Consider the following 24,754-nt stretch of genomic DNA (forward strand, 5'->3'; position numbering starts at 1 on the left):
TGACTGTGGATTCCTGATTCCTTTTCGACATTTGTTTATGTTAACATGCAGGCCGATGTCTGGGGTTTGGCGGGAGGATGGGATCGTTGTTATTGATATGAGGATTGACATTACATTTGTTACTGATTATTGTTGGGTGTAAATTTGGGAGAAAATGTGAAAAAGGAGAATAAAAAATATTTTTAAAAAAAATTTAATCCTTGAGCTCAGCCTCGGATAGTAAATAACTATATTAGAAGCTTAATACAAGGTTATGTCACCTTGGCATTTGTACATCACGTATACTGGGATTTCTGCTGCTGCAAATGGAGCTGTGAAATAATAATGGAAATTATCCCTGCATAAAGCCATGAAATTCAAACTGCTGTCAACTCTAACTTCCACCTCTGCAACCACCTCTACCTTACCCACCCCAATTGCTGATGTGTTTTGGAGAAACATTACAGCACAGAAAGAGGCCATTTGGTCCATTGAGTTCTCAGTGACCCTCTGTACAGCAATCCCGCCATCCCTGGAACCAGTCTGGTAAATCCTCTCAAGGATCTGCACCTTCTCAAGGATCTTCACATATTTCCTAAAGTGTGGTGACCAGAACTAGGCACAATACTCTAGTTGTGGCCTAACCAGAGCTTTAAAAACGTTCAGCATGACTTTCCTGCTTTTGTATTCAATACCTCTACTTATGAAGCCCAAGATTCCATATGCTTTGCAGTTTGCTGTGAACTCAATGGGCCAAATGGCCTCTTTCTGTGCTGTAATGTTTCTCCAAAACACATCAGCAATTGGGGTGGGTAAGGTAGAGGTGGTTGCAGAGGTGGAAGTTAGAGTTGACAGCAGTTTGAATTTCATGGCTTTATGCAGGGATAATTTCCATTATTATTTCACAGCTCCATTTGCAGCAGCAGAAATCCCAGTATACGTGATGTACAAATGCCAAGGTGACATAACCTTGTATTAAGCTTCTAATATAGTTATTTACTATCCGAGGCTGAGCTCAAGGACTAAGTTAACGATGCTGCTAAATTGGTTCTCTGAATAGTTCAAATTCGTGTTCTTCATTAAAGATCTAAAAAATTCAAAAAATAGCTTATTTGAGTAAGATAACACTCGACAAACCAGTGGCACTGAGCACCTTACTCAGTACTAATAACTTGCTTTAAAGCACTTTGCTACTCCACCTTCTTCAGAACCATTCTTATAATAGTGACCTCCAGCTCCCTCTAATCTATCCGGCACACTTTTGCTATCCTCTCAAGCTCCACCCTATGCTAACTGAAGGCAATGCAGAACCACTGTCCATATTCCTGTCCTGCGTCAAGTCCCAGCTTGGCCAATACACCTGTCCTCACAGATCTCCAACAGCTTTCTGTACCCCAAAGCATTAGATTAGAAATTCTTATTTACAGCTCCCATCATTAACTATCTTACAACAGATTCTGCAAGCTCCTCCACCCTGTGGCATAGTCTGTGCTCTTCAATTCCTCCTGCTTTTGTTATCCTGTGCATCCTGCCCACATACACCCCCCCCCCCCCCACCTCCCCCCCTGTTGGTGCCGCTGCTTCAGCAACTTTTAGAAATGTATTCTCTCATGGGATATGGGTGCCACTGGCAATGCCAGCATTTTTGGCCCATTCCTAATTTCCATTGAATTGAGTGGTTTGGTCTGCCATTTCTTAGGGCGGTTAAGAGTCAACCACATTGCCGTGTGTTTGTAGGTCAGACCAGGCAAAGATGGCAGATTTCCTTCCCTATAGGGCAATAGTGAACCGGATGGGTCTTTCAATGATCAATGGTAGCTTCATGGTCACCATTACAGAGACTAGCTTTCAATTCCAAATTTATAAATTCCAGTACACCACCATCTCCCCCATCTTGTCAATTCTCTGTCACTCTTGAACTAAATCACTCTAATTTGTCACTTCTCTCCCCATTTTTGAAATTCTCACTAAATACTTCCAACCAGGGGGCAGCATGGTGGCACAGTGGTTAGCACTGCTGTCTCACGGAGTCCGCGGGGAGTTTGCACATTCTCCCCGTGTCTACGTGGGTCTCACGCCCACAACGCAAAAAGATGTGCAGCGTAGGTCAATTTTCCATGCTAAATTGCCCCTTAATTGGAAAAAACAGAATTGAGTACTCGAAATTAAAAAAGTAAAAAATCCTTCTAACCATCACATCCCAAACTCTTCCTCAAATGCTTGCTACCCTTTCTCATCTGTGTGTATCTGAAGACATTTTTTTTAAGGAACTATGGTATATGGGGAAACATTTTTACAGCCCAAGTTGTCATGTTCTGGGATGTGCTCTCTGATAGGGTGAGAGAAGCAGCTTCTGTCGTAACATTGAAGAACACAATTGGATAAATACTTGAAGGGAAAAGAATTACAAAGCTATAGTGGATGATCAGAGAGCTGAAATTAATTTGATAAGTCTATCAAAGGGCCAGAATGATGGCCCGAATAACCTACATCCGTGTTGTATCATTTAAATGCCCAATGTAATTTTAAAAATATTATTCTTTCAAAGGATGTGGGTGTCACTGGCCAGGCCAGCATTTGCTGTCTATCCCTGAATTTTTTTTTCTCTTGTAAAAATATCCTTTATTTGTAAAATTTACAAACGTTTCAAAGTGGCCATCTCACAAAGTGCAATAATATTCAGGTTCTCTACATAGATCATGTTGCAGTCTGAGGTGCTTCAATATAGCCAAAAAAACATCAAAGACATTTCAAAATGGTCATTACAAAAGGTAAGATTATTTAAATTGTTTACATAGATCAAGTTGCACTGAGGTGCTCCCATACAACAAACCCTAATGCCCTTGAACTCAGTGATTTGCTGGACCATTTCAGAGGGCAGTTTAGAGTCAACCATATTATTGTGGGTCTGGAGTCACATTTAGGTCATAGAATCATAGAATTTACAGTGCAGAAGGAGGCCATTCGGCCCATCGAGTCTGCACCGGCTCTTTGAAAGAGCACCCAACCCAAGCCCACATCTCCACCCTATCCCCGTAACCCAGTAACCCCACCCAACACTAAGGGCAATTTTGAACACTTAAGGGCAATTTAGCATGGCCAATCGACCTAACCTACACATCTTTGGACTGTGGGAGGAAACCAGAGCACCTGGAGGAAACCGGCGTACACACGGGGAGAATGTGCAGACTCCGCACAGACAGTGAACCAAGCCGGGAATCGAACCTGGGATCCTGGAGCTGTGAAGCAATTCTGCTAACCACCATGCTACCATGTTGCCCCTCGGGACAAACTTGATAGACTTCTTTCCTGGCGTCCTTCCCTAAAAGGCAGCAGTGAATCAGATGGGTTTTTACTATAATTGAAGATCGTTTCACAGTCACCATTACTGAGACTAGCTTTATATTCCAGATTTATACAATGAATTTAAATTCCACCAGCTGCCATGGTGGGGTTTGAACCAGAGTCCCCAGGGTTTTAAGCTGGGCCTCCGGATAAGCAGTCCAGTGACATTACCATTCTGCCACTACCTCCCCCTAAATTGTTATATTATGTGCACTAAAACCTAAGCAGAGTAGCCCAACTGTGTCCAGTGTAGCAGAGAGGGCCAACACAATGCTCCACACATGTCAGGTTCTGCTTCAATGCTGCCATTTTTTAACTACTCACACAAACTCAACCTTTCAATGTGCTGCTAGGTAGGGGCAAAGTGTTCTAGCTGGGCCTGTACTGCTTCTGCACATTCGGTATTCCAGCCACACATTTGTACCCACTGAACCCATACAGCAATGCACATGCCTACACATACCTAGTACTGAGGTGCTGCATTCAATGCTGGGAACCAGAACACAGGACGATTTTATTGGTTTTGGAGTGGATGATGTGCAGTTTCGCCAGAATGCTACTGCGAGGCAAAGAGTTACAAATATAAGGACCAGTTGCATAGATTGGGCTTGTAGTCCATTGTAAATAGAAGATTCAAGGGTGGTCTAATTGAGCTGTTTCAGACAATTACAGGATTTGTTAGGGTGGATGCAGAAAAACTATTCCTTCTGGCGTGACGTCCAGTACACAGGGGGCAGAATCGTAAACATAGAGCTGGGGTTGAGGTCAAGGAGCACTTCTTGACAAAAAAAGTAGTAGAAATCTGGAACTTCCTCCCCATAAAAGCTTTCGAGACCGGGGATCAATTGAAAATGTCAAAAACTGACTTCCGGGTGCGGCGATGACCAGCTGAGTCGCACGTTTCGGCAGCTCCCGGTGGAATGGACTTTTGGGCTCTTAATAAGAGCCCCAACGGCAATTTTAACGGCTAAAAGTACTGTGCGGTGAACCAGAAGGGAATCCCCCCTGGATATGGATGAAAAAAGGAGAGGAAGGTGGCCGGATTGCGGTGGATCCTTTAGAGCAGCGGCAAGGAAGGCAAGCAAAAATCAAGATGGCGTCGGAAGGTGGCAGTTTAATATGGGGCCCTGAACAACACGAGTTTTTGAAACGCTGCGTGGAAGAACTCAAAAAGGAAATGAAGAAGGAGCTGTTGGCCCCGATATTACAGGTGATCGAAGGGCTAAAGGAGGAGCAAAAGACCCAGGAGCGGGAGCTTCGGGTCGTGAAGGCAAAGGCTGCCGAGAATGAGGACGACATACAGGGCCTGGTGGTGAAGACGGAGATGCACGAGGCACACCATAAACGATGTGTGGAAAGGCTAGAGGCGCTGGAGAACAACGCGAGGAGGAACAACCTAAGGATTCTTGGTCTTCCTGAAGGTGCGGAGGGAGCGGACGTCGGGGCATATGTGAGCACGATGCTGCACTCGTTAATGGGAGCGGAGGCCCCGGCGGGTCCGCTGGAGGTGGAGGGAGCATACCGAGTGATGGCGCGACGACCGAGAGCAGGAGAAATTCCCAGAGCCATAGTGGTGAGATTCCTCCGTTTTAAGGATAGAGAAATGGTCCTTAGATGGGCGAAGAAAACTCGCAGCAGTAAATGGGAGAACGCGGTGATCCGCGTTTATCAAGACTGGAGTGCGGAGGTGGCGAGAAGGAGGGCGAGCTTTAATCGGGCCAAGGCGGTGCTTCATAAAAAGAAGATAAAATTCGGAATGCTGCAACCGGCAAGACTGTGGGTCACATATCGAGGGAGGCACCACTACTTTGAGACGGCGGATGAAGCGTGGACTTTTATTGTGGAAGAAAAACTGGAATGAGCGGGTTATTAAAAAGAACGTTCGAACAAAGTGGTGGGGCGAATGTGGGGGGCAAAGAGGGGTTTTATGTACTAATCCTGCGATGTGGTAACTTTTCTCTCTCCCACAGGTGGTGATGGGGGGAGGAGGGGAGGTGGAGGAGATGGGGCGTTGGCCATTGGGGGCGGGGCCAAGGGAGAAGCGCGGGCTTGGTTCCCGCGCTATGATAATCATGGCGGGAATAGAGAAGCAGGAAGGAGGGGGCGTCGCACGGTGCGAGCCGAGGTCACGGGGGGAAGCCGAGGTCAGCCAGAGTTTGCTGACTTCTGGGAGCAACATGGGGGGAGTAATTACGCTAGCGGGGGATCTAGCGGGGGGGGGGGGGGGGGAGGGGGGAATTACTGGGTTGCTGCTGCTGGGGAGAGGGGGGAGCTGGTATGGGAGAGGATGGGCGGGGGGGCACCGCCTGGGGGAGATACAGCTGCGTGGGAACCGGGTGAGGAGCTGGAAAAAGGTGATGGCTAATCGACAAGGGGAGGGGGTAGGAAGCCCCCCAACTCGGCTGATCACGTGGAACGTGAGAGGGCTGAACGGGCCGATAAAGAGGGCACGGGTACTCGCACACCTTAAGAAACTTAAGGCAGATGTGGTTATGTTACAGGAAACGCACCTGAAACTGATAGACCAGGTTAGGCTACGCAAAGGATGGGTGGGGCAGGTGTTCCATTCGGGGCTAGATGCGAAAAACAGGGGGGTGGCTATATTAGTGGGGAAGCGGGTAATGTTCGAGGCAAAGACTATAGTGGCGGATAACGGGGGCAGATACGTGATGGTGAGTGGCAAACTACAGGGGGAGACGGTGGTTTTGGTAAACGTATATGCCCCGAACTGGGATGATGCCAATTTTATGAGGCGGATGCTAGGACGCATTCCGGACCTAGAGATGGGAAAGCTGATAATGGGGGGAGATTTTAATACGGTGTTGGAACCAGGGCTGGATAGGTCGAAGTCCAGGACTGGAAGGAGGCCGGCAGCAGCCAAGGTACTTAAAGATTTTATGGAGCAGATGGGAGGTGTAGACCCGTGGAGATTTAGCAGACCTAGGAGTAAGGAGTTCTCGTTTTTCTCCTATGTCCATAAAGTCTACTCGCGAATAGACTTTTTTGTGCTGGGTAGGGCATTGATCCCGAAGGTGAGGGGAACGGAGTATACGGCTATAGCCATTTCGGATCACGCTCCACACTGGGTGGACTTGGAGATAGGGGAGGAAACAGGAGGGCGCCCACCCTGGAGAATGGACATGGGACTAATGGCAGATGAGGGGGTGTGTCTAAGGGTGAGGGGGTGCATTGAAAAGTACTTGGAACTCAATGATAATGGGGAGGTCCAGGTGGGAGTGGTCTGGGAGGCGTTGAAGGCGGTGGTTAGAGGGGAGCTGATATCAATAAGGGCACATAAAGGGAAGCAGGAGAGTAAGGAACGGGAGCGGTTGCTGCAAGAACTTTTGAGGGTGGACAGACAACATGCGGAAGCACCGGAGGAGGGACTGTACAGGGAAAGGCAAAGGCTACATGTAGAATTTGACTTGCTGACTACAGGCACTGCAGAGGCACAATGGAGGAAGGCACAGGGTGTACAGTACGAATATGGGGAGAAGGCGAGCAGGTTGCTGGCACACCAATTGAGGAAAAGGGGAGCAGCGAGGGAAATAGGGGGAGTGAGGGATGAGGAAGGAGAGATGGAGCGGGGAGCGGAGAGAGTGAATGGAGTGTTCAAGACATTTTATAAAAAATTATATGAAGCTCAACCCCCGGATGGGAGGGAGAGAATGATGGGCTTCTTGGATCGGCTGGAATTTCCCAAGGTGGAAGAGCAGGAAAGGGTGGGACTGGGAGCACAAATCGAGGTAGAAGAAGTGGTGAAAGGAATTAGGAGCATGCAGGCGGGAAAGGCCCCGGGACTGGATGGATTCCCAGTCGAATTCTATAGAAAATATGTGGACTTGCTCGCCCCGGTACTGACGAGGACCTTTAATGAGGCAAAGGAAAGGGGACAACTGCCCCCGACTATGTCGGAAGCAACGATATCGCTTCTCTTAAAGAAGGAAAAGGACCCGCTACAATGCGGGTCCTATAGACCTATTTCCCTCCTAAATGTAGATGCCAAGGTCCTGGTCAAGGTAATGGCAATGAGAATAGAGGAATGTGTCCCGGGGGTGGTCCACGAGGACCAAACTGGGTTTGTGAAGGGGAGACAGCTGAACACGAATATACGGAGGTTGTTAGGGGTAATGATGATGGCCCCACCAGAGGGAGAAACGGAGATAGTAGTGGCGATGGATGCCGAGAAAGCATTTGATAGAGTGGAGTGGGATTATTTGTGGGAGGTGTTGAGGAGATTTGGTTTTGGAGAGGGGTATGTTAGATGGGTGCAGCTGTTGTATAGGGCCCCAGTGGCGAGCGTGGTCACGAATGGACGGGGATCTGCATATTTTCGGCTCCATAGAGGGACAAGGCAGGGATGCCCTCTGTCCCCATTATTGTTTGCACTGGCGATTGAGCCCCTGGCGATAGCGTTGAGGGGTTCCAAGAAGTGGAGGGGAGTACTTAGGGGAGGAGAAGAGCACCGGGTATCTTTGTATGCGGACGATTTGCTACTATACGTGGCGGACCCGGCAGAGGGGATGCCAGAAATAATGCGGATACTTGGGGAGTTTGGGGATTTTTCAGGGTATAAATTGAACATGGGGAAAAGTGAGTTGTTTGTGGTGCATCCAGGGGAGCAGAGTAGAGAAATAGAGGACCTACCGTTGAGGAAGGTAACAAGGGACTTTTGTTACCTGGGGATCCAGATAGCTAAGAATTGGGGCACATTGCATAGGTTAAATTTAACGTGGTTGGTGGAACAGATGGAGGAGGATTTCAAGAGATGGGATATGGTATCCCTGTCAATGGCAGGGAGGGTGCAGGCGGTTAAGATGGTGGTCCTCCCGAGATTCCTCTTTGTGTTTCAGTGCCTCCCGGTGGTGATCACGAAGGCTTTTTTGAAAAGGATTGAAAAGAGCATCATGGGTTTTGTGTGGGCCGGGAAGACCCCGAGAGTGAGGAAGGGATTCTTACAGCGTAGCAGGGATAGGGGGGGGCTGGCACTACCGAGCCTAAGTGAGTATTATTGGGCCGCTAATATTTCAATGGTGAGTAAGTGGATGGGAGAGGAGGAGGGAGCGGCGTGGAAGAGATTAGAGAGGGCGTCCTGTAGGGGGACTAGCCTACAGGCTATGGTGACAGCCCCATTGCCGTTCTCACCAAGGAACTACACCACAAGCCCGGTGGTGGTGGCTACACTGAAGATTTGGGGACAGTGGAGACGGCATAGGGGAAAGACTGGAGCCTTGGGGGGGTCCCCGATAAGAAACAACCATAGGTTTGCCCCGGGGGGAATGGATGGGGGATATGGAATGTGGCAAAGAGCAGGAATAACGCAACTGAAAGATCTGTTTGTGGATGGGAAGTTTGCGAGTCTGGGAGCGCTGACCGAGAAATATGGGTTGCCCCAAGGGAATGCATTCAGGTATATGCAACTGAGGGCTTTTGCGAGGCAACAGGTGAGGGAATTCCCGCAGCTCCCGACACAAGAGGTGCAGGACAGAGTGATCTCAAAGACATGGGTGGGGGATGGTAAGGTGTCAGATATATATAGGGAAATGAGGGACGAAGGGGAGACTATGGTAGATGAACTAAAAGGGAAATGGGAAGAAGAGCTGGGGGAGGAGATCGAGGAGGGGCTGTGGGCAGATGCCCTAAGCAGGGTAAACTCGTCGTCCTCGTGTGCTAGGCTAAGCCTGATTCAGTTTAAGGTATTACACAGGGCACATATGACTGGAGCACGGCTCAGTAAATTTTTTGGGGTGGAGGATAGGTGTGCGAGGTGCTCGAGAAGCCCAGCGAATCATACCCATATGTTTTGGTCATGCCCGGCACTACAGGGGTTTTGGATGGGGGTGACAAAGGTGCTTTCAAAAGTAGTAGGAGTCCGGGTCGAACCAAGCTGGGGGTTAGCTATATTTGGGGTTGCACAAGAGCCGGGAGTGCAGGAGGCGAGAGAGGCCGATGTTTTGGCCTTTGCGTCCCTAGTAGCCCGGCGCAGGATATTGCTAATGTGGAAAGAAGCCAAGCCCCCGGGGGTGGAGACCTGGATAAGTGACATGGCGGGGTTTATAAAGCTAGAGCGGATTAAGTTCGTCCTAAGGGGGTCGGCTCAAGGGTTCACCAGGCGGTGGCAACCGTTCGTCGAATACCTCGCAGAAAGATAGACGGAATGGGAAAAAGAAGGCAGCAGCAGCAGCCCAGGATCGGGGGGGGGGGGGGGGGGGGGGGGGGGGGAGGAGGAACCAGAAGGACTCTCAGGGTTGTTAATATATACTGTATAGTATGTATAGGTCGTTGCTACAGATAATTATATATTGGACTGTTAAATTATATTTTTGGAGAGTGTTACTTGTGACAAGGCAGTTGCCAATTAGGGCTAGTTTTCATTTTTGTTATTTATTATTTATTCATTTTTTGTTTATAAAATAGGTCATTGTTATTTGTGTTGTTATAATATTGTGTAAAGGATGCACAATGTACTGTGTTGGTTGACCAAAAATTTTCAATAAAATATTTAATAAAAAAAAAAGAATGTGGGAGGTCGGTACATTATGGTCAGTGGGAAACTGGAGGGGGTGCAGGTGGTATTAGTAAATATGTATGCGCCAAATTGGGATGATGTGGAGTTTGTAAAGAGGATGCTGGGGAAGATACCGGACCTGGACTCGCACAGGTTGGTCATGGGAGGGGACTTCAACACAGGTATTGACCCTGGCTTGGACCGGTCAAGCTCGAAAACGGGCAGGGTGCCAGCAATGGCAAAGGAACTTAAATGGTTCATGGAACTGATGGGGGGCTGGATCCGTGGAGATTTGGGCAGCCGAGGGTGAAGGAGTTCTCCTTCTACTCACACGTGCATAAAGTGTACTCCAGGATTGATTTCTTTATTTTGAGCAGGGCCTTGCTGGCTGGGGTGGTGGGCACGGGGTACTCGGCGATTACAATCTCAGACCATGCTCCGCACTGGGTTGACCTGCAGGTTAGTAAAGACAGTAACCAGCACCCGCACTGGAGGTTGGATGTGGGACTTTTGGCTGACGAAGGGGTGTGCGAGCGGCTGAGGAAATGTATTCAGAACTACCCGCAGGTCAACGACACGGGGGAAATTTCAGCAGCGGTGGTCTGGGAAGCACTGAAGGCGGTGGTCAGAGGGGAGCTGATCTCGATACGGGCCCATAGGGAGAAGGTGGACAGGGCAGAGACGGACCGACTGGTAAAGGAGATGCTATAAATCGTTAGGAGGAATGCGGAGACCCCAGAGGCAGGGCTTTTAAGGGAACAGCGGAGGCTACAGGCGGAGTTCGGCTTGTTAACCAGAGGGAGGGTGGTGGAGCAGCTGAGAAAGGCGAGGGGGGGCGATCTATGAGCATGGAGAGAAGGCCAGCAGAATGCTTGCACAGCAGCTTAGAAAGGGGGCAGCTAGGGAGATAGGGAAAGTAAATGACGGAGATAGGAACCTGGTTGGAGATTCAGCAGGGGTGAATAAGGCGTTTAGGGATTTCTACAGTCGGCTGTATAGGTCGGAACCCCCTACGGGGCCGGAGGGGACGATGCACTTCTGAGGGGCTGAATTTCCCAAAGGTGGACGGAGAGCTGGTAGAAGGGCTGGGGGCCCTGGTTGGGTTGGAAGAGATAGTGGAGGGTCTGAAGGCCATGCAGTCGGGTAAAACCCGGGGCCAAACGGGTACCCAATGGAGTTTTATAAAATGTTCTCTGGGATATTGGGGCCGGTGTTGAGGGCGCTGGAGGAGAAGTTTGGATTGGCGAGGGGAAATTAATTCAGGTATCTGCAGGTACGGGACTTCCTACGTAAACAGGTGTCAACCTTCCCGCTCCTACCGCTAAGGGGATTCAGGACAGGGTAGTTTCCAGAGGGTGGGTAGGAGAAGAGAGCGTCTCTGACATTTACAAGGAACTTACGGGGTCAGAGGAGACGCAGACCGTGGAGCTGAAGCGCAAGTGGGAGGAGGAGCTGGGAGGAGAGATAGAGGATGGTCTATGAGCGGACGCATCGAGTAGAGTCAACGCATCTGCGACATGTGCCAGGCTCAGCCTGATACAATTCAAGGTTGTTCATCGGGCTCACATGACAGTGGCCGGATGAGCAGATTCTTTGGGGTGGAAGACAAAATGTGTGCAAAATGTGCGGGAGGACCAGCGAACCATGTCCACATGCTCTGGACATGCCTGAAGCTTAGGGGATTTTGGCAGAGGTTTGCAGATGTCATGTCCACGGTGTTAAAAACAAGGGTGGCACTAAGTCCAGAGGATGCAATTTTGCGGGTGTCGGAAGACCCTGGAATCCAGGAGGAGAAAGAGGCAGACGTTCTGGCCTTTGCTTTCCTGGTAGCCCGGAGACGGATACTATTAGCTTGGAGGAACTCAAAGCCCCCCGAAGTCGGAGACCTGGCTATCGGACATGGCTATCTTTCTCTGTTTGGAGAAAATCAAGTTCGCCTTGAGAGGGTCACTGTTAGTGTTCGCCCGGAGGTGGCAACCGTTCGTCGACTTCTTCGCGGAAAATTAATCGGCAGCAGAGGGAGGGGGGTTAGTTTAGCTTAGAGTAGGGGATTATAAATGTGGGACCTGTAAGGGAGGGAGACATATTTTGCACTATGTTTATAGTTTCATGTACATTGTTTATTTTGTTGTTGTTATAATACGAAAAATACCTCAATAAAATGTTTATTAAAAAAAAAAAGTCAAAAACTGAGATTGACAGATTTTTGTTAATTAAGGGAATGAGGAGTATGAAGCAAAGGCAACTAAATGGGTAAAGATCAGCCATGATTTAATTGAATGGTGAAACCAGGCTCAAGGTGCTGAATGGCTTTTCTCCTCTTCCTTTAATCCGAGAGTGATGCTCCGGGTTTCAAAGGAAGCTTTACTACTCAGCATGTGCAGCCACACACAGGCCAGCAGGACCGAGTGCATTGAACAATGTTCTTCTGGTGTGGAAACCAATTCTGCCTCATGAGGTATAAAATAGAACTGGTCAGAAAATCTTTGTCAGTCTGAAAATACCTTGTATAATAACATCATCGTCCAAGTATATCACCTTCTCGTGATCACGAATAAGGTATGGAATGAAGTATCGGACAAAGTTGAGCTGAAATAGAAAGATATTCCATGAGAAGGTATACCACATTAAAATAAACAAGAAACGTGAACTGGAGGAGTGTGAAGCAGACTGGGAGGAATGTGAAACAGGTCGGGGTCACTATGAAGCAGACCGGGAGGAGTGTTAAACATGTTGGAGTTACTGTGACGCAGACTGGGAGGAATGTGAAGCAGGTCAGGAGGAGTGTGAAGCAGATCGAGGCAAACTGAGAGGGATTTCAAGTGGGGTTCCGCACGGCTCAGTGTTGGGACTCTGCTGTTTGTTTTATATATTAACGATTCCGACTTGAACGTGGGGGTCACGATTGGGAAATTTGCAGACGACACAAAAGTTTGCCGTGTAGTGGATAGCATAGAGGATAGCTCTATGCTCCAAAATGATATAGATGGGTTGGCGGAGTGGGCAGGAAAGTGGCAGATGGTGTTCAACTCTGATAAGTGTGAGGTAATGCATTTAGGGAGGTTAAACAGTATATAGGAGGAATATACAATAAATGGGAATACACTGAAAGGTGAAATATGAATGAAAGATCTTGACATGCAAGTGCACAGGCCCCTAAAGGGTACAGTTAGATAAGATTGAAAAGACACATGGAATGCTCTCCTTCTTTGGCAGAAATATAGAGTCCATAAGTTTATTCTCCTCCTCTTTCACATTTTCATCCAAATTTACACCCACCAACAAACAATCAATGGTAACAAATACAATGTCAATCCCCAGCCAACAATTCCTCCCTCTCACCAACCCCCAAACAATCCTCAACATTTTAAATACAAACATCAAAGAAAAGGATTCAGGAATCCACCATCCACCCATATATAGTCACCAACAACCTCCTAATGTTCGATGTCATCCAATTCTTGAAAGTGCACAATAAACAAAGCTCATGAATTGTAGATCCCTTCCATCCTTCCCCTCAACTCAAACTTCACCTTTTCGAGTGTTAAAAACTCAACAGATCCCCCCGCCACGCCAGGGCACAGGATGGCGAAACTGATGAGTAGGGATATAATGATGAAACTGTAAGACACTGGTGAGGCCACAACTGGGGTATTGTGTGCAGTTCTGGTCACCACATTACAGGAAGCATGTAATTGTTCTGGAGTGAGTGCAGACAAGATTTACTGGAATGTTGCCAAGGCTGGTGAACTGTAGCTACGATGAGAGATTGGACAAGTTGGAGTTGTTTTCCATGGAACAGAGAAGGCTGAGGGGTAACATGATTGAAGTATATAAAATTGTGAGGGGTAGAGATAGAGTAGTCAGGGTGAACCTGTTTCCCTTAGCAGAGAGTTAAAGAACCGGGGTCATAGATTCAAACTAAGTGACAGAGGGGACATGAGGAGAAACATTTTCACACAGAGAGTGGTGGGTGTCTGGAATTGGCTGCCTGAGTTGGTGGTGGAGGCAGAGACCCTTTTAAAAAGTACCTAGACCTACGCCTCAAATGCTGTAAGCTGCAGGGCTATAGGCCATGAGCAGTAAGATGGGATTACAAAGGGCACCTGGGTGTCTTTGGGGCGGCATGGACAAAATGGTTTCCTCCTTTCTATTGTTCTATGAATTGTGAAGTAGGTCAGGTTCACTGTGATCATCATTCGGTCACGCCCATTTGGGGCAGGGTTCTGAGTCCGACGTCTCACGGGACTTTGGTGAATCCCGGAGGCGTGGAGCCTGTAGGGTGTCTCGCTGGAGGCCTCTCCCGACATTTTCCAGCTGCATTGCGCTCAAGCGAGAAGAGTCCAAAGGAGCTGGAGATTCGCGCCCACAGTTCCAAGTTAGAATGTTGCATGACTTAGAGGGGATGTAGGTGGTGGTGTTTTGCTGCTGTTGTCCTTCTAGGTAGTAGAGGCCGTGGGTTTACAAAGTGCTATTGAAATTGCTGCATGCATCTTGTAGTTTAGACACACTGTTGCCAATGAAAATGAAAATCGCTTATTGTCACAAGTAGGCATCAAATGAAGTTACTGTGAAAAGCCCCTAGTCACCACATTCCGGCACCTGTTCGGGGAGGCTGGAACAGGAATCGAACCGTGGTCTGCTTTCAAAGCCAGCGATTTAGCCCTGTGCTAAACCAGCCCCTATGCAGCGATCGTGGAGGAAGTGAATGTTTAAAGTGGTGGTTGGGATGCCAAACAAGCGGACTGCTTTGATCAGGATTATATCGGGGCAGCAGTCACATGGGATCACTTTCATTTCCAGATTCCCCTCCTAGTCACACACACTATCCTAACCTGGACATACAGCCTGTGGTATTTTGAAAGAATAGGCTTGCAGACCACAAAGGTACAAACAAACAAGAGCTTTATTGGAAAGGTGTTTTTCTCTACAGGCTGCCAGAATAGACTGACTGTTAGCCCACCCAAACTGCCAATAACATCATATGGTTTGGAGGTTGACTCAGTGTTGAAATGTCTGCAACTGAGGTACTGTCTTCCACAGTTGTTTCAGGTATTGTCAGGTTCCCATTTGGCACAGTTTGTTGCAGATTCTGCCTCTGGCAATCTTGCTCTAGCTGCTCCATGTTGGTCAACTTGTCTTCTACACACAACATGGTCGCGAGTTTGAACGGTGTAGAACACCGGTTCTGTCTGTGCCAATTCGATGACAGATATCCACTTCTCACTGGCGGTATAATTAGTTGCCAATACTTCATGACCTTTATGAAAGCATAACGTTTAGCCCTGTTCTACGTTGCAAAACCATACTTTGTTGTTTCCTGTCAATAATCTCTCTTGTCTTAGACGGCTTCAGCAGATCAAACACTGTACATAACTGATGTTTTATCATGAGTAATGCCGGAGAACTTTGCGTTGTATTCCTGTGTGTCATCAGGAATTGCCTCAGTTGTTTTGACAATGATCCTTGCTCACCCGTTACCTTCAATGAATACTTCATTGTATGAACAAACCTTTCAGCCAGCCCATTTGTGGCAGGATGATAAGGAGCGGATCGGATGTGTTGGATTCCGGTCTCCTTTAGATAATTTGTGAACTCTTAAGAAATGAACTGTGGAGACTTGTCACTAACAAATTGTTCAGGGTAACTGAACCTTGCAGAAATCTCACCCAGTCTTTCTATTGTTCTCTCTGAAGACATAATCTTCATAATGGCAGCTTCAGGCCATTTTGAGTGCATGTCTACCACAGTGAAAAACATTCGTCCTTTGAAAGGTCTGGCATAATCTATATGAACACTTTGCCATGGCCCTTCTGGCCATTCACATGGGCGTAATGGCACTGGTGGTGGCAAGTTTCGATCCCTTGCACAAGCCAAGCACATGTCCACCGTCTCCTCAATTTTGCTATCGAGTTCTGCCCACCCAAAAATAGCTTCTGGCTACCTCCTTCATTCTTACAATCCCATAAGGGCATTCAGGAAGTTGGTTTAGGATACGTTCCCTTAACAATGACAGAATAATGACCTTCATTCTCCAGAGGGGACATTCAGCCTGTATGGCTGGTTCAGGTCTTTGGGTAAAATATGGCTTCAACTCCGGATTTGCTCCTGCGATCTCGCCACGAAGCACCAGGTAGTCTAGAGAGTCCATCAGCTTTTCCATGCAGATTTGATTTACAATATTTTATTGCATATGTATGTACCTCCAACAGCAATGCCCATCTCTGCATCTGGCTCACTGCTAGAGATGGAATACTGCTATAAGGCCTGGTATCGTTGTCACTGGTCGATTATCTGTTAATAAAGTAGATTTCAGGCAGCACGGTCGCGCAGTAGTTAGCACTGCTGCTTCACGGCACCGAGGTCCCAGGTTCGATCCCGGCTCTGGGTCACTGTCCATGTTTAGTTTGCACATTCTCCCCGTGTTTGCGTGGGTTTCGCCCCCACACTCCAAAGACAGGCAGTAGAAGATGGAGATTTAGACATGAAAAGCGTGCGACTGAAACTTTGTTAGTTTAACAAGTTGTCTTTACATAGAAATATATAGTGCAGGATGCCATTTGACCTGCCAAGCCTCTGTCAGTTCTTCAGTAGATCTATCCTGATTAATCCCACAATTTTTTCCCAACACCCGGTATTTGATTTCCCAAGTATTTATCAAATTCCTTTCACCACTCTCCAGATAATATACAGCTTGTTGTGCTAAAATAAAATACTTCCTCATCTCACCTTCCACCAATCACCTTAAATCTGCATTTTCTGCTCCTTCTGCCAATGGAAACGGTTTCTCCTCATTTACTCCAACAAAATCCTTCAAGATTTTGTAAAACATTGTAAAACCTCCCAGGAAGCTTCACAGGAGTGCTATCGAATGACCATGCCACATAGGTTTGGTCAATGAGATAGGTTTTAAAGAACATATTAAACAAATCTATCACATTCTCATACTCTGTGTGAAGCGTGTCCCTGAGCTCCAGGCACCATCCACAAACATTAAGGGACATGCTAGCTCTTCCGGAATTACTCATACTCACAGGCTGCAGTAACTCTGGCCTCGCGGAGTCTGGTCTTATTTTCCCCTGCAATACAGCAGCATTGAATTCCATCACTTTGTAGCGGATGCCTTTCAGTTTTGTATTTTCAATCCATTTGCTAACGGAGGGGGAAGGAAGAATAGAAAAAAGTAGTAAGATATCCATCAGTCAGTAGGAATGATGATCTGAAGAGATGGGGGCGACCACACAATAGTAAACAATGTCAGAAGGTTGTGAGGGTTATTGTTCCCTCTTATGATGTTTTTTAAAAAAATTTAGAGTATCTAATTATTTTTTTCCCAATTAAGGGGCAATTTAGTGTGGCCAATCCACCTAGCCTGCACATCTTTGTGGGGGTGCAACCCATGCAAACACGGGGAAATGTGCAAACTCCACATGGACAGTGACCCAGAGCCACAATCAAACCTGGGACCTAGGCGCCGTGAGGCTGCAGTGCTCCCCAATGCGCCACCGTGCTGCCCCCCCCCCCCCTCCTATGCCCCCCCCCCTCCTTCATTACCTCCAATAGAACTGAGCTGCATTTCTCCCACTAATATTAAATAGTTGGGATGTCAAGACACATTTTGTATTTTGCTCAATCTTATGTTAAGTGTCTATGAATTATTTCCAACAGTGGCATAGTGATATTGTCAGTGGACTAGTGTCCCAGAGATGCAGAGTAATGCTCTTGGGTCCCGGGTTCGAATCCCACTATGACAGATGGTGGAGTTTAAATTCAATAAAAATCTGGAATTAAAAGTCTGATGATGACCATGAAGCCATTGTTGATAAAAACCCATCAGGCTCACTGATGTCCTTTAGGGTTAGAAATCTGCCATTCTTACCTGGTCTGACCTACATGCGACTCCAGAACCACACCAATGTGATTGACTCTTGAATACTCACTGGCAAGCTACTCAGTTGAAACTGGACAGACCATGCAGCATCAACCTAGGCACCGGAAACGACAATGGCAAACTCAGCTCTGTTAACCCTGTAATATCCTCCTGGCTAACGTCTGGAGACTTGTGCCAAAATTGAGAGAGCTGTCTCACAGACTAGCCAAGCCACAGCTGTTGCCATCCTGGATTTTTCACTGATGTTCAGCACCAAATGCAGCAAGACTTGGACAAATCCAGACCTGGGCTGACAAGTGGCAAATAACAATCACGCCAAGCAATGACCATCTCCAACAAGAGAGAATCTAACCATTCCCCTCTTGATATTCAATGGCATTAGCATCGCTGAATCTCCCATTATTAACATCTTTGGGGTTACCATTGACCAGAAACTGAACTGGACAAGTCATATAAATACTGTGACTCCAAGAGCAGGTTAGAGGCTAGGAATCTATAGAGGCTATAGGGTGGAAGTGGAAGGATACGGACTCCGTAGGTGCAGACGGTTTTAGTTTAGTCGGCACAGGCTTGGAGGGCCGAAAGGCCTGTTCCTGTGCGGTATTATTCCTTGTTCTTTATATCCTGTGGTGGGTAACTCACCTCCTGACTCCTGAAAGTCTGTCCACCATCTACAAGGCTCAAGTCAGGAGTGTGATGGAATATTCCCCACTTACCTCGGTGAGTGTAACTCCAATAGCACTCAAGAAACTCAAAACCATTCAGGACAAAGCAGCCCGCTTGTTTGGCAGCCCTTCCACAAACATTCACTCCCTCCACCACTAACAAACAATAGCAGCAGTGTGTGCCATCGACAATATGTACTGCAGCAACTCACCAAGGCTCCTTTGGCAGCACCTTTCAAACCCATGATTGCTACTATCTGGAAGGACAAGGGCTGAGGTACCTGGGAACACCATCACCTGGGAGGTACCTGGGAACATCACCTGGAAGTTCCCTTCTAAGTTGTTCATCAGCCTGACTTGGAAATATATCGGCGTTCCTTCACTGTTGTTGGGTCAAGATCCTGGAACACCCTCTCCAACAGCACTGTGGGTGTACCTACACCACACTGACTGCAGCGGTTCAAGAAGGCAGCTCAACACCACCTTCTCAGGGGCAATTAGGAATGATCAATAAATGTCAGTGACTGCCTCAACCCGTAACTAATACACCACCAGTTTCTGTCAATACCAAACTGAACACTACCCTCAGGGAAAGCTGGTAAACGTCAACTTTAAAGACTAGAATTGAGGAGATTGGGAAAATAGGTTTGGAATCGTGATCTGGAATGACTCCCTCTGTTCCTCAAACCTCTGGTGCTCGAGAGCTCACGTCCTTCTAGTATCCAAATTATCAAGATCATTTGACACAGTTGTCTGACTTCCATTTCACTTTGCTGCACAGCAGAATTCACTGCTCCCTTAATATGATCTCACCACCAGGATTTAAGGAACTGCGAGTGGGTACAAGGTGGGACAGGAATGGGGTCATTCCAAATATCATTATCTAGATGGCATTGTGGTATTGCGGACTGGCCACCAGTATCAAGCCCCCCTTGTTTTCATTCAATTGAAACAAGATTACATCATGTTTACAGCACAGAAACAGGTCATTCCGCCTAACCAGTCTGTGGTGATATGTATTAGGGGTAATACGGTACACCATGAATGCCGAGGAGCTATTGGAGGACAGATGCTGGGTCCCGATTGGATCTGCCGCCTACTGGGCTCCACCCAGATAGGCGGGGTATAAGAACCCGGTTTACTCCCCGCAGCTGCATTCTGTGACTGAGCTGCTGGGGAACAAGTCTGAACAAGTCTGCTCAATAAAGCCTCGATTGAAGTTCTCTACGTCTCGCCTCGTGTGTGATCGATGGTGCTACAATTTATTGAGCAGAATTAAAAAGGAATATAGAGCTCCGGATCGCCCCGGAGTGCCTGCGAATCGGCCCCCAAGCAGCTAATGCAACATCGGCGTTTAAACACTGGCTGGCGTGCTTTGAGGGGTACCTCCGAACGGCCCCCGGCAGACCAACGGAAGACCAGAAGATGCAGGTCCTGCATTCCAGAGTGAGTCCCGAAATCTACGCACTCATCGAGGACGCGGAAGAATGCCCAGCACCATCTCGACTCATCGAGTCGACTTAAGATGTATATAATTCAGTGGCCCAGTAAAGCGGCATTGTTGTAAATAGTTAACGCTGCTAATCGGGTAAAATGTGAATAATTCAATGGCCCAGTAAAAGCGGCATGGTTGTATATAGTTCAATGGTTAAGGCACCGACCCTGTAAACCCCTACCACCATGCCACCCACCACCCCACCGGGTTCCTTTTTAACAAGGGGAGAATGTGGTGGTATGTATTAGGGGTAATACGGTACACCATGAATGCCGAGGAGCTATTGGAGGACAGATGCTGGGTCCCGATTGGATCTGCCGCCTACTGGGCTCCACCCAGATAGGTGGGGTACAAGAACCCGGTTTACTCCCCGCAGCTGCATTCTGTGACTGAGCTGCTGGGGAACAAGTCTGAACAATTCTGCTCAATAAAGCCTCGATTGAAGTTCTCTACGTCTCGCCTCGTGTGTGATCGATGGTGCTACACAGTCCAAGTTAGCATTCATGCTCCACTTGAGCCTCCTTCCACCCTTTCTCATCTAAATCTATCATCATAACGTACTATTCATTCCTCCTCAGGTGTGTATCTGCTTTCCCTTTGAATACATCTACACTATTTGCCTTAACCATTGCCTTTGGTAACTAGTTCCACATTCTCACCGTGCATAGCGGTAAAGAAGTATTTTCTGAATTCCTTACTAGATTTCTTGCTGACTAGTTTACATGAAGAGTCTCGGGTCATGCTCTTTTCCATGTGTGTCTGTGTCAACTGTATCAAGTTCTTCCACAATTTCAAAGACCTTTAGTACATTTTCTCTATTCAACAGAAAAGGGACCCATCTGTTCTTGCATTTGTGATACCAGCGTTAATACTTTTCACACTTTCTCGAGAGCAGTTATATTGGGCGTAATTCTCCGGAAACGGCACGCTGTCCGCCAACTGGCGCCCAAAACGGCGCAAATCAGTCGGGCATCGCGCCGCCCCAAAGGTGCGGAATGCTCCGCATCTTTGGGGGCCGAGCCCCAATCTTAGGTCGGCGCCGGACGAATTTCCGCCCCGCCAGCTGGCAGAAAAGGCCTTTGGTGCTCCGCCAGCTGGCGCGGAAATGACATCTCCGGGCGGCGCATGCGCGGGAGCGTCAGCGGCCGCTGACGGCATCCCTGCGCATGCGCAGTGGAGGGAGTCTCTTCTGCCTCCGCCATGGTGGAGACTGTGGTGGAGGCGGAAGGGAAAGAGTGCCCCCACGGCACAGGCCCGCCCGCGGATCGGCGGGCCCCGATCGCGGGCCAGGCCACCGTGGGGGCACCCCCCGGGGGCAGATCGCCCCGCAGGACCCCGGAGCCCGCCCGCGCCGCCTTGTCCCGCCGGTAAGGTAGGTGGTTTAATCTACGCTGGCGGGACAGGCATTTTAACGGCGGGAGTTCGGCCCATCCGGGCCGGAGAATCTCCGGTGCCGGAGACTTCGGCAACCGGCGGGGGCGGGATTCACGCCAGCCCCCGGCGATTCTCCGACCCGGCGGGGGGTCGGAGAATCTCGCCCATTGTGTCTACAACATGGTAACCAGAAATGGACACAGTATTCCACGTGTGGTCTGACCAAGGTTTGATACATGTCATTTACATGGATTGATGTAATTTGCACCAATGCACGATGCCAGGCAGTTCATGTGACTCAATTACGTCAACAGGACAGGCACTGAGTTACCTGCCAGAAATGTTCTCACAGGGAGAGATGAAATCAACCCTTAGTGTCTGTCATTCCACATCACCATCACTGGCATTGGTTGAGGAGGGAATGTTGAGAATGAATGGATTACATGAGTGGCCGCGTTCTCCGTGAGGAAATTGCACGTGCAGTTAAAAGATATCACAATTTTCTGTATTCTCTTTGTATACTGTCAGGTTCGTACTGTACAGTCTTATTTTAAAGATTCTATTGAAATGGCAGATGTAAATCCTTAATTTTTAAATCTATTGGCAGCCTTCTGATTTAATGTGGTATTCACACTGGTGTGTACGTTACATCTGTTCAGGAACTATTAGATTTCTAGTCACAGCCTGGGAGTTGGAAAGGTTCTGACAGTAATTCAGGTTTTGATTTGCTCTGAAGTCGTCCCTAATTTTTAATATGACCACATTCATGATATGATCTTTTTTAAAAATTCATTCATGGGAGGTGCAGCTGCCAAGGCCAGCATTTGTCGCCCATCCTTTACAGCCCTTGAGAAGATGGCGGTGAGCTGCCATCTTGGCCCAGTCCATGTGGTGTACATACAAAGCAAGCAACAATAGATTCACAAAGGCTTTAGATCTGTTGGAACAGATATATGGCAAACTGAATAAATTATTTTTTATTCTTTCCGGAATGTGGCCGTTGCTGAGGCTAGCACGGTAGCACAGAGGTTAGCCTGTTGCTTTACAGCTCCAGGGTCCCAGGTTCGATTTCCGACTTGAGTCACTGTCTGTGCGGAGTCTGCACGTTCTCCCCGTGTCTTCTTGGGTTTCCTCCGGGTCCTCCGGTTTCCTCACAAGTCCCGAAAGACTTGCTGTTAGGTAATTTGGACATTCTGAATTCTCCCTCAGTGTACCCGAGCAGACGCCGGAATGTGACGACTCGGGGCTTTTCACAGTAACTTCATTGCAGTGTTATTGTAAGCCTACTTGTGACAATAAAGATTATTATTACTATTATTTTACTGCCCATTGCTAATTGCCCTTGAGTAGACGTTGCTGAACTGTCTTTTTGAATCACTGCAGTCCATGTCATGTAGTTACACCCAGTGCTGTTAGGGACAGAATTCCAGGATTTTGGCCCAGCGATAGTGAAGGAACGGCGATATATTTCCAAGTCAGGATGGTGTGCAGCTTGGAAGGTGGTGAAGTTCTCATTTTCCCATAATATGTCAGTGTCAGGCTCCAACTGAAAACCGGCGTGTTTCTCCTTGGCCCAGTGCCAACCTGAGCCGGGGCAGGGCTAGGCATGCCCCTCTTCCCCTTGGAGGCTATAATAATCTTGGCACCATTGGCGGGGATCCCTCAACTGTTTCCCCGTCCTCGTAAAGCTGTTGTGAATGTCATGTTGGGGAGGGTTTGAATATTGGGCGAGGAGGGATTATGTGGAGTGTAGTTCTTTTAATAATATGTAAATTAATTTAATTTATGTAAATTATTTAAATTAATTTGAGCTTCCCACTCTATGTCACCAGCAAGGGACAAGGAAAATCAGGAAACGAGATCCCGCTGGCAAGTTTTCCAACATGTGTGAGATTTTGCCCCTGCATGGTCATTCTCGCTGATGGAGTACGCGGGCGCAAAATCCACCCCCCCTTCCCATGTGCCTGCTATCCTTATCCTTCTAGGTGGTTGTAATATTGCCCGTTCACCAGTTAGGCAAACAACAATTGCAACATTTATTTACATGCAACTACAATGCAGAGGCTTGTAGCCTCGTGGCTGCGGGTTAGCTCCCAGGATCAAACTGATACACAAACCTGCGCTTGCTAAGGTGATCCTCCCCCCTGATCCCTGATTGGTTACCCGGGCCATGTGACTCTCTCGGCAGATCACCCCATAAAGGAGGCAATCACCACATCTCTCCCTCTCCTTATACGATGATGATAATTAAGTTACTTGGTCCCCAATAATTAGAACATTAAACACACGCAATCAGTCCATCATAAATTGAGTCATTCAAGTGGTTTCCAATTTCTAGTGGAGCGGACTAATTCCACTGTTGGGGGTGCTTCCACTGGGGTGCTTTCTGCAGAGACCATTATCCCTGGCATCTCCTCCTGGTAACTCAGCTTCATCTGTTTTGCCTGTCTCAGGCTGGCTCGGTACTTCACTGCTTGGATAGTCAACAACGTTTCCTGCTGGCAACACGGTTTTATGCAGCAGTACGGGCTCCTGGGACAATTCTAGTCCTCATAAATGGTCTACATGCTTCCAGACGATTCTTCCTTGTAAATCCACTTCATAAGACAAAGGTCCTGTTTTTGATACAACTCCTGGAATTCAACTCGATCCACTTCCTGAAAATGACCTTGTTGATTTGCCTGAATCATGATTTTTTTTCATCTGACTGCTGTGACTTGTCTCTACCCTCCCCGGCAAATTCGGAAACACCAGACGTAGTCTAGTTCTAAGAAGCCGGCCCATGAATAACTCTGTATGGTAGCACAGTGGTTAGCACTGTTGCTTCACAGCGCCAGGTCCCAGGTTCGATTACCAGCATGGGTCACGGTCACTGTCTGTGCGCATCCTGCATGTTCTCCCCATGTCTGCGTGGGTTTCCTCCGGGTGCTCCGGTTTCCTCCCACAAGTCCCGAAAGACGTGCTTTTTGTTGGGACATTCTGAATTCTCCCTCAGTGTACCCGAACAGGGGCCAGAATGTGGTGACTCGAGGATTTTCACAATAACTTAATTGCAGTGGTTAATGTAAGCCTACTTGTGACACTAATAAAGATTTATTTATTTAGAGGCCCTCCCGTTGTAGACTCCCGTTATTTAGAGGTACTCCCGTTGTGGAAAACAGTGTAGCCCTGGAGACTTCCGGTTGCAGCAATGCCTAGCTAAGCCGCATGTTTCGGCGGCTCCAGCTCCAACGGACCTTCGGACTCTTTTAAGAGCCCCAACGGGAAATTTTCTCACGACGAAACCCTGTGTGGGGTGAGTTAATAGGGAGTCCCCCCCCAACAAAAGAGAAAAATATCGGCGGCGGCTACATCGCGAGGAATCCTCGACGATAGGGACAGAAGGGAAAAAGAAGCAAGATGGCGGCGGAGAAAGCACAGGAAAGCACAGGCGAAAACAGACATGGGGGCCCGATCAAGACGAATTTTTAAGACGGTGTGTGGAGCTACTTAAGAAG

General features: G+C 47.9%; 1 protein-coding gene across 1 annotated transcript in view; it reads right to left on the reverse strand.

The window, feature by feature from the left end:
- Positions 1–24,754, reverse strand: part of glt8d2 (glycosyltransferase 8 domain containing 2) — a 93,362-nt gene that overhangs the window by 28,706 nt on the left and 39,902 nt on the right. Inside the window, exons 5-6 of the mRNA XM_072484980.1 lie at positions 16,867–16,984; positions 12,337–12,421 (exon numbers count right to left, since the gene is read on the reverse strand). Coding sequence (XP_072341081.1) covers positions 12,337–12,421; positions 16,867–16,984 — 203 coding nt within the window. The remainder of the gene's footprint in view (positions 1–12,336; positions 12,422–16,866; positions 16,985–24,754) is intronic.

This window comes from Scyliorhinus torazame, chromosome 19 (genome assembly GCF_047496885.1).
Source record: "Scyliorhinus torazame isolate Kashiwa2021f chromosome 19, sScyTor2.1, whole genome shotgun sequence".
Lineage (NCBI taxonomy): Eukaryota > Metazoa > Chordata > Chondrichthyes > Carcharhiniformes > Scyliorhinidae > Scyliorhinus > Scyliorhinus torazame.